General features: G+C 38.4%; 1 protein-coding gene across 2 annotated transcripts; it reads right to left on the bottom strand.

Moving 5' to 3' along the window:
• Positions 1-2,369: 2,369 nt before the first annotated feature.
• On the bottom strand, positions 2,370-6,452 carry LOC101661060 (olfactory receptor 151). 2 transcript variants are annotated; one of them, XM_004716263.2, is made up of 2 exons: positions 6,430-6,452; positions 2,370-3,315 (listed from the first exon to the last, which is right to left on the bottom strand). In XM_004716263.2, exon 2 carries the CDS (start codon positions 3,297-3,299, stop codon positions 2,370-2,372), a length of 930 nt encoding a protein of 309 aa, XP_004716320.1. In that variant the 5' UTR covers positions 3,300-3,315; positions 6,430-6,452. The 2 variants fall into 2 exon arrangements, with proteins under 2 accessions (XP_004716320.1, XP_030744273.1); XM_030888413.1 differs by lacking the exon at positions 6,430-6,452 and adding an exon at positions 5,847-5,877 and having other exon boundaries at positions 2,370-3,319.
• Between the last annotated feature and the right edge of the window lie 4,381 nt (positions 6,453-10,833).

Here is a 10,833-nt window from a genome sequence, read left to right on the forward strand (position 1 = left end):
GAACTAGAGGAAAGTTGTGTGTTTCATCGGTGCTATACTGCACCTTGACTGGCTCATTTCTTCCTTGTGACCCCTCTGCAGGGGGACATCCAATTGTCAACAGATGGGCATTGGGTCTCCATTCCATACCCCATCACCTTCACCTTGGGTATGATTTTTGTTCTGGGTCTTAGATGCCTGGTACCTGATCCCATCGACACCTCATGATCACCCAGGCTGGTGTGCTTCTTCCATGTAGGTTTTGTTGCTTCTGAGCTAGATGGTCGCTTGTTTATCTTCAAGCCTTTAAGACCCCAGACACTATATCTTTCGATAGCCGGGCACCATCAGCTTTCTTCACCACATTTACTTGTGCACCCATTTTTTCTTCAGCGATCACGTTGGGTAGGTGAGCATCACAGAATCCCAGATTGTTAGAAAAAAAGTGTTCTTGTGTTGAGGGAGTACTTGAATCGAGGCCCAATGTCCATCTTCAACCTTAATTCTTAACATATAGATATGAGTACATACTTCTATACCCCTCTAATTATATATGTATTTAAATATGTACATGCTTGTATTTAGACCTCTATAAATGTCCTTTGCCTCCTGGTTCTTTCTTCTATGTCCTTTTACTTTCCTCTTGTCCCACCATCATGTTCAGGTTTAGTAATTCCTTGCTTCAACATAGCCCTTGATTAAACCCCACTAAGCATCCTACGCCCTTCTCTCCATTGATTTTTAGTCCACTTGTTGTTCCCTTGTCCCTGGGTTGGTTCCCTACCCACTTCCTTTCTCTCACCTCTCCTTCTCTCATATCCCCCCAGAACCAATGGTCCTGTGCTTTTCATCTCTGAATTATTTATCCCGCTGAGTTAATTGTGCCAACCTGGCTGATAATCACATGTGGAGCTAATTGAAAGGCAGAAGGATAAATGGGTGGTGAGCCTCGCCTTTCTTGTTTTGTGATGGTTGCACCGGGTGCAGCTGCCTTAGCAGTTCCCTGCTACAGCTTGCAAGATTGACTTCCTACAAGACACCCCCAAGGAGAAGCTACATGGACCTATCCCGATGCAGCCCTGGGTGCTGGAGCAGCCGTGTGGAGACCCCTGCTAGTGCTGAGATGCTTGTTCGTTCACTGACTCAGCTTTCCTCCTGCAGTCGGCATCATTGCCTCTGTTTTGTGAGGTGGAGGACTTTGTGGACTGGTGTTGGGTAAATGGGTTAATGTTGGACTTGTGGGCTTGGGCAGAATTGCGTTGGGCTGTTTTCGTGATGCACATTTTCTTTACATAAAACTCTCTCTTATACATGAGTTGCTGTGGATTTGTTTCTCCAAAGTACCCAGACTAATACACCCGCCTACCTTATCTAGATAGAGATACAGATACATTAACAAGCACAAAGGAAGTCAAGACCAACAAAACAATAAAAACAAAAAAACAACAACACAGAGAAAGCCACTGACAAAAATGGAAAAGCCTATAAATAGTTGAACATCTGTTTGTTGGCCTTGATAAGTGTTTTCCAGTCGAGTCTGATGGAGTGCCATACTCTGTCTCCAAAGTCTGTTTTTGGTATTCCCCATGGATTTCATCACATTGTTCCCTTGCTGCTCTGGTGCATGCCCTTAGTATTTCGCCCCAGCATGATGGGGTCAGATTGTGCACACTTCCTGCACTGTGTCTCCAGTATTGTCCCTTGCAGTGCTATGGTTTAGTGAGGGACCTCGTGTCTTGTGGTGGGACCGGCCCTATGGTCCTCTGTGCGTTCTCTGCTCTGAGCAGGAGCATCGTCCTTGGGACTTGGTAGGCCAGGATGTCCTCCCCTCCTTCTCCATCCCCTTTTGTTTCTCCTGTGTGTGCTAATCAGATGTGCTCCTTTCCCCAAGCTAGAGCCCCAGTGCTGTCCTCTGAAGTGCATTCTTCTGAGGGGTGGGGTGGGGGAGTGTCCACATAGTTGGGATTGGAGCTGGCTCCACAGTCTGGGGTGACTTTTAAGTTCAACTTTCACTTCTTTGTGTACTCCCAAGTGAAAAAAGTTACAAATGGGTTGAGTAATATTTTCTCTATAAACATAACAGAGTAATGAATGACTCTCAAACACAATCTGGAAAATTTTAAATTTTATGTTAAACTATAAATTATTAAATGTTTGACAAATGTCTCCTGTTGGGGAGACAAGATCCTAAAGGAAAAAAAAAACACATGAACATAACTGGTTGCAGATAGTAAGACATGAGAGGGGGTAGGAAGGAAGAGAGAAAGAAAAGAACTTCACCTTGTAGAGCAACCTTGTAGAGCAGTGCTTACTCCCTATTCGCGGTTGGATTTTTATCTGGCATTTATTACAATTTACTTCTAAAGTTTAGAAAGATTCATAAATTTCCATCAAGACACTTTTCTTCTCAGTGTTCTCTGCATGGCAGCCTTTACCTCCTTGTTCCTTAGGCTATAAATTAGGGGGTTAAGCATGGGGATCACTGTGGTATAGAAAATGGAGGCCACATTCTCCTGGGCCAAAGAACTGGCTGTGGAAGGTTTTAGGTACATGAATGCAGTAGATCCATAAAACAGTCCAACCGCTGTAAGGTGGGAACTGCAAGTGCTGAAGGCTTTGGACCTTCCCTCTCTGCTGTTGATGTGGAGGATACTGGAGAGGATGAAGGCATAGGAAACAAGCACTGTGAAGCTGGTGACTATGATGTTGAATCCAGCAAAAAAGAAAACTGTCATCTCAATATCATAGGTGCTAGAGCAGGAGAGCTTCATTAAAGGGAGGATGTCACAGAAGTAGTGACTGATGAGGATCTCACAATATGACAGATTTAACATGAGGCCAGTCTCTATTGTTGAGCCAATGAACCCCATGAGGTAGACCACAGCCACTAGCAGGAAGCAAATTTGATGTGACATGATGATGTTATAAAGTAAAGGACTGCAGATGGCAACATAGCGGTCATAGGCCATTACTGTCAGCATGTAACATTCAGCAATGACAAAAACAAGGAAAAAGTAGAGCTGTAACATGCACCCCACATAAGATATGCTGTTCTTTTCTGACACAAAGTTCACCAGCATTTTAGGGGTAATAACAGAGGAATAGCAAATATCTACAAATGACAGATTTCTGAGAAAAAAGTACATGGGAGTGTGAAGCTGGGAATTCAGATAAATGAGTGTGATCAAACCCAGGTTCCCCACCATCGTGACTGTGTAGATCCATAGGAAGAGAAAGAGCAGAGGGATCTGGAACTCTGGCCGATTTGTTAATCCTCCTAGAATGAATTCTGTAACTGTAGAGTGATTTTCTGCAGCCATTCTCCTGAAGTTAGAAGTCTGTGAGGTTAGGAAAGAGAAGCATGATTAAGGGTGAAATTCTAGTGGTTAAGCTAGTTTTGAATATCTGCCTCAAGCTTAGAGATCCTAGATTTTTTCTTTTATTGTTGTAAAAATGCAGGTATCATAACATTACTTAATTCTCCATTTTCATGTGTACAACTGAGTGAGGCTCAATCATGTTGTACAACCAAGACCAGTATCTGTTGCCAGTTTTTTAACCATCAGAAACAGAAATATGTTCTAAACAATGCTTCCCCTTTTCTACCAGTTTCCCACCTCTGCTAATCACTACTAAACTACTGCACATTTTCTTATTCTGGATAAACCATATTAGTGAGATCAGACAAAAATAAACTTTGACTTTTTGTGATTGGCTTATTTCACTCAGTCCAATGTTTTCAAGGTTCATTCATGTCATGTAATGGGCCAGGAGGCTTAGTGCTGACCAGATATCAATATTACCTACTACCATCTATAAATTTAATACAATAATCATGTGCATTTTTACAACCTTCTTTAAAGAAATGGAAAAGTAAATCTTCAAATTTATGTAGAATTGCAGAGTCTCAAATAGCTAAAACAACTTTAAAAGGAAGAATAGATTAGGGGAACACAGTTTCCAATCTCAGAACATATTATAAAGCTACAGTAACAATAATAATAAAAACAGTCTGGCACCTGTGTAATGATAGGTCTGTAGATCAATGGAATAGAATAAATATTCCAGAAATTAGTGCACATAGCTACTGTCAATTAATGTTTGATGAGCATGGTCAAATCCAACAATTATGAAAGGATGGTTACTATAAAACATATAACCTTCTCTCTGGGGGATGGGCAGCAGCGGGGTGGGTGAAGGGAGATGCTGGACAGTGTAATATAAGATATAATAATAATTTATAAATTATTAAGGGTGCATGGGGGAAAGGGGAGGAGGAAGGGAAGGGGAGGGGGGGGGGAAAGGAAAATGAGCAGATTCCGGGAACCCAAGAGGCAAGCGAATTTTGGGAATAATGAGGGCAACAAATGTATAGATGTGCTTTACACAATTGATCTATGTATTGTGATGAATTGTATGAGCCCCAATAAATTGATTAAAAAAAATGGTTCAGGGACAACTTAATTTCCACATGCAAAAGAATGAAATTAGACCCACACATGACACTATAGAAAAGAATATATGCAAAAATGGATAAAAGACCTAATGTGTAACTTAAAACTCTAACACTCTTAAAAGAATATATAGGGGTACTATTTAAGGACTAGTATTCAGTAACAGTGGATTATTAGACTTGACACTAAATTCACAAGGGATGAGATACAAAACAGATCCATTTGATCCCATCAAAATTATAAACACCCTTTCTCTTTGTTGATGGATCCTCTCCTTATTCCTGCTTTCTACTGGAAGGAATACCAGGACCTGAACATTTAAAAGATCATAAATATCAGTGGAGTGGCCAAGATCTTGAACTTGTATTGTTGTTTTTCAAATATTTTAAACCAGGTATTCTCAAAGAGTTGCCCTTGGGCCAGTAGCATTGGCATCATCTGGAGCTTATTAGAAATGAGAACCCTTGGGTCTTCATTCTACTAAGTCAGAAATTCTGGCACAACAATCTGGGTTTGTTTTTTTTCTTCACAAACTCTTTGGATAATGCTGATGTAAGCTAACATTTGATAACCTTTAGTCTAGGGAGTCTAGCAAATTCATTCCCAAACTTCTTTGGCCTACCACCCCTTTTACAGGAAAAAAAAAAGACTCAATGCCACCCTGGGAATTAAACACTTTTGTTCTATAGCTCATAATCCAGGATAAAGTATAAGTATCTGATTTTGATACCCCCTGGGTTATGTCAGTGCCACCTACAAAGGGCAGTCTGCCCTACTTTGGGAAACACTGGCCTGGAGGATAATTATGGATAATATTTCAAAGAATGGGAATTCTGGAATACTTATTGTGCTCATGTGGAACTTGTACATAGACAAACAGGAAGTCTTTCAAGAAGAACAAGATAATATGGCATTGTTTAAACTAGAAAAGGCATGTTTGTGTCAGCTGTGCATACTTTCATCATATTATTTGATCTGTATGCTGTGTAAATAATCTGAGAAGCTATACTATATAAAGAAGAGCATGGCATCAGGGTTTGAGGTAGACTCTTTAACAACCTGCGATATGCATGCCAGTGACACAACTTTACTTGCAGAAAGCAAGAAGACTTGAAGCACTTATTGATGAAGATCAAATACCACAGCCTTCAGTGTGGATTACAAAAAAATTTCACAATTGGTCCAAGAAAAACATGAAAAATGGGAAAAGATTGAAGCTCTCAAGGATTTCATTTTACTTGTACCAACACCCATGGAAGAATCAGTAAGGAACTCAAATGATATATAACATTGGTCAAATCTACAGCAAAAGATCTCTTCGAAGAGTTCAAAAGTTAAAATGTCACTTTGAGCACTAAGATGAGCCTGACCATTTCTTGGTGTTTTCTGTCACCTCAGATGCATGCAGAAGATCAGGATGGATAATGGATAAATAAAGACGAATGAAGAAGAAATGCTGTATTCAAATATGATGAATAATATGGAATATATCATGGACTGTCAGAAGAGAGGACAAATCTGTCTTGGAGTAAGTAGCCAGAATATTCTTTAGAAGGGAGGATGATGAGATTTTGTCTCATAGACTTTGGACATACTAATCAGGGGGGATCAGTCTCTGGAGAAGTCTATGGTCAGTGGTAAGGTAGAGGGTCAGTGAAGAAGGAAGCCCTTCAATGGGACGGATTGACACAGTCGCTGCAAGAATAGGCTCAGATGTAACAAATATAACAATGAGTGTCAATCAGTGTTTCATTCTTTTATACCTGGGGTTGCTGAATCAGAACCTTCTTAATGGCACCTACCACAGAGCGAACAACTACAGAGGGAAACAAATAGTTTATTTTGCAGTTGGAGATCCTTTGATTTAGAAATGAAATTTCCTGCCATCTATGTCATCTCTAAATATTCACTGAATGTGATAACATACTGTCCATACATTGTCACTGCGATATGGTAGTTAGATCTGTATCCTTGAGGGGGGAGTCAATTGCTGCATTGGAAAATGAAGAAATTGAAAATAATCAATTTCCAGGATGTTTATAAAGATAACACAGGATTATTCATATCATATTATATGTTTGGACATATTATCAGGGGAGATCAGCCCCTGGACAAGGACATCACACTTAGTAAAGTGGAGGGGCAGTGAAAAAGAGAAAAGTTCTTTTTTAAAAATTTATGTTTTAAGTAAGAGATAATTTTATTGGGGGCTCTTGCAGCCCTTATAACAATCCATATATTAATATTGGCTACATATTGCAATCACTTGAAATATTTGAAATGTGTTAATGCTTGGGTTCTACCCACAGAAATATTTACTTAGTTGGTCTGTGGGACAGCTTATATATTGGCATATAGCATTGCCCATAGTAAGTGAGCAAGCAGTAATTATTATATTACTATTATATTAAAATTGTAATGTCATAACCATGTCACTTCTATCTCCCTAGTGGCAAAGCACTCAAATGATAGACACATTCTCTAGAAACCAAGAACTATTATTGCTGGGTTATGGTATGTACAGATATTTCTGTCTCTGGGAATCTAAAAGCTTAAATTTCTACAATTTTATTTGCTTCTTTATATTATTAGTAACCTGTGTAAAATGCATTTTAATTTACACATTTCTTTCAAGGTAAATCTCATAAGCTCCTCTTAAAATTCATGAGTATGAGGGAGAAATATATTTAGAGCAGGATTTTAATTCCTATTTTTCTATATAGAAAATCAAAGTGCTGGATTTTAAATGTCATGAGCTTAAAACTCAAACGTAAATCTATTTTCCTGATCATGATCTTCTTACCTTGCTTCTGGTTGGTAGTCATAAATCTGCATACCTATAGCTATGAAGCATTGTTATGGTTGAGTGTGACTTATGACTTGATGTCTTAGTATGTGCATGAGATATGAAATACATATGCATATATTTCATATATATATACCCTTTATTATATGAAAATATACATACACTGTACAAAATCAAAGCTCTAAAAGTTAAAGTTATCTTGTGGTGGATATCTTAGTGCAGCACATTATTTATATAGTCAGTTAAATTTGTTAAAATTTTGGAGATAAGTAGAGGATAGACATTGATAATTTCTGGTGCATTTTTTATTACAACTGAGTAATTATGTATTAGGCTGCTAACCACAAGATCAGCAGTTTGAACAAAATCCCTAGCTGTTTAGAGGTAGAAAGATGAGGCTTTCTATTCCCATAAGGAGTTATAGTCTCAGAAACCCATAGGAGGCAGTTCTACAGTGCTGTGTAGGATCATTATGAGCAGGAACTGACTTGATGGTAGTGAGTTTTATTTTGTTTTGTTTTTGGCATAAAATTGGACATATAACCAACCTAAAATTGCTTACATGTAACATATAATAATAAATGGAGAAAAGATTGAAGTTGTCAAGAATTTCATTTGGATCCACAGTCAATGGTCATAGAAGCAGCAGTCAGGAGATTAAACAATGTATTGCCCTGGGTAAATCTACTGCACAAAACCTCTTTAAAGTGTTGAAAAGCAAGCAGGTTTCTTTGAGAACTAAGGTGCCCTTGACTCAAGCCATGGTATTTTCTTTTTTTTTAAAATCAATTTATTGGGGCTCATACAATTCATCACAATACATAGATCAATTGTGTAAAGCACATCTATACATTTGTTGCCCTCATTACTCCCAAAATTTGCTTTCCTCTTGGGTTCCCGGAATCAGCTCGTTTTCCTTTTCCCCTTCCCCCTGCCATGGTATTTTCAATAGCTTCACATGGGTGTGAAAGTTGGATACTGAACAAGGGAGACTAAAGAAGAATCAATGCACTTATATGATGGTGTTGGCAGACTATTGAAAGTGCCATGGGCTCCCCAAAGGGCCAACAAGTCTACAGAATGCCTCTCTAAAGAGAGGCAAGGATGGCAAGACTTTGTCTCATACTTTGGACATGCTGTCAGGAGAGACCAGTCCCTGGAGAAGGACATCATGCTCGGTAAAGTGGAGGGGCGCTGAAAAAGAAGGCCCTTGACAAGATGGTTTGACACCATGGCTGCAATCATGGGCTCACACATTAGAGCAAGTGTGAGGATGGTCCCTATGAATCGGAACTGACTTGATGGCACTCAACAACAAAAGCTCCATCTTCTGACTATCCACAGACTAAGGTTGGTGGTACATATACTACTAGATTTTCTTATATGTGCAACTTTTGGTGTATCACTTTAAAACATATTACCTTACCTGATTTCTGGCCTTAATGGTATTCTTTTTCTACCGTCTTCAAACCCTTAGGATTGTTGTGAAGACAAGAATATCTCTAGTTCATTATGTTTTTTTGTGTGTTAAATTATTGACAGAGATATATTTGACATCATAATAACTGTAAGATTTAAAAATATTATTTCCACTTATTACAAACAAGGAAGAAGTCCTTGGGTAGTATAAACAGCATACCTAGCTGCTATCTGAAAAGTTGGTGATTTATGTCAATCCTGAGCCACCTTGGGAGAAATGCTTAGCTATAAGCTTCTAAAAAGTTAGCTATTCAAAATTCTATGGCACACAGTTTTACTGTGACACAAACAGCTTCACAACTAGCAGTATTGACTAATAAAAACTAATTTTATTACAGGGGACAAAGCAATATTCTTGTAGATAACAATATATATTCCCTATTTTCCCAATTTTAGTCTCATGAAACAATAAGAAACATAGGAAATTCATTTATAATACACCTTTACCAAAAGTCAAAATGCTTTACAAAGCAGAACAGAGTGGACACCCTTCACAGTGCACAGTAGTGCCAATATGAGCATTATTCCATAGCGAAATCTTGTTTTACCAGGTCATCAGATGCTCAGGTTGCTGTTAATGAGAACACAGAACACCCTCCACCAAAAAAGGGCAGGGGGTAAGCATTGAAAGATAAAAGGAAGCATGTTTGTAAAGAGACTGCATAGAAACAAGAGTTTAGGGGAAATAATTACAAGTATTTTAAATCTGCAGTTATCTGCCTGTCTTGAGGGAAAATGGAGCACAGTTTTCCAGAATTTTTAAGGAATTCTTTAGTTTCAACAATCAGGGAATAAATGTCAGAAAATATTTATATTTAGTTCTATACTTACTCAAGCTGCCAGGAGGGAAAAAGATGTATCTGTCTGCTCCTGAAAAGACTTACAGTCTCAGAAACCCTCTATAATATTGCTAAGAGTCAGAATCCACTCAATGGCACTGGGAAGTTTAAAAAAAATTTATAATTAATCAAAGGGACTGACACAATCTTAAAGAATGAGTCACCAACGTTGAGAGTCTTGGGATTATATATATATATATATATATGTATACGCAGAACCTCTCTCGGGAAGTATTCACTCCAGAGGCTGAGGTCTTTACCACTGGAGCAATTAGAATCATGATTTCCACCTGTGCATCATGATTTTGTTTTTCAGGTGTGTTAATTTTTTTCCTTTAGTTGGGAGAGTTATTTCATAGATTTGGAAGCTTATATCTAATTCTAGCACTGTGACATCTTACTACAAAAGCCTCATTATCGTCAGCACCCCCACATTAGTCATTACTAACAACATCATCATCAGTGATGATTATCATTGATGATAATCAACGACATTATCATCAGTTACTACTATCCCATAATGAAATATTTATCATTAGGCACAACCAACTAGTTTTAAAATATTTGTTCTAAAGGGTTTTAAAATCCAAATTCAATGATTTTATGAAAATAAACAGTATGATTTCAGTAAAGGAATATTAAATTTGTAAGGAATGTTGAATTTCTCATCCTGACACTTCTATCTGTAGACTGGTAGGATTGAATGGCTGACGGTTAAAAGGCATAAGAACATAGAATCATAAGGACTCTTCATTCATGTATTTTCATTCACAAGTAATAAACATTCAAAAGAACTAATATTACTCAATAATATATCATTGCTAATATATTGTTAATAAAGCTATTGAGAAATAGGAGATAGAGAGCCCGAAGGTAGAGAGGGAAAAGAGGCCCAGCGGGAAGCACCAGGAGTGGCAGGATGTCTGGAGGGGTGATTTCCACTGCCTAGGCGAATTTTAAACTCCAAAGTCAGCAAATCCATGACTCTTTTTGATGACCTTTACCTCCTTACTTCCTATACAAGACCCCAACCATGGCCAACACATGATTAGGTTTATGTTTGGACCTGAGAAATATGACCGGGTCATGGATTGATCCATTCATAACCTGTAGACACACACAGGCCAAGCATCCCACATTCAAGAAAACAAACAAACAAACAAACAAACAACCCTAGACAGAGCTCTTTTGGCAGCAAATCACTTGAGAAGCTACTGGCTTCTTCAGGTGGTTTCCTTTCCTTTCTAAACTTTGCTTTCTGCTTGATGTTTGTGGT

Source organism: Echinops telfairi, unplaced genomic scaffold (genome assembly GCF_000313985.2).
Source record: "Echinops telfairi isolate 266 unplaced genomic scaffold, ASM31398v2 ScPeMD7_7465;HRSCAF=8503, whole genome shotgun sequence".
Taxonomy (NCBI): domain Eukaryota; kingdom Metazoa; phylum Chordata; class Mammalia; order Afrosoricida; family Tenrecidae; genus Echinops; species Echinops telfairi.

What these genes read in the sequence shown, in the direction of transcription:
- LOC101661060 (XM_004716263.2), bottom strand. Translation starts at nt 3,299, where the DNA reads ATGGCTGCAGAAAATCACTCTACAGTTACAGAATTCATTCTAGGAGGA.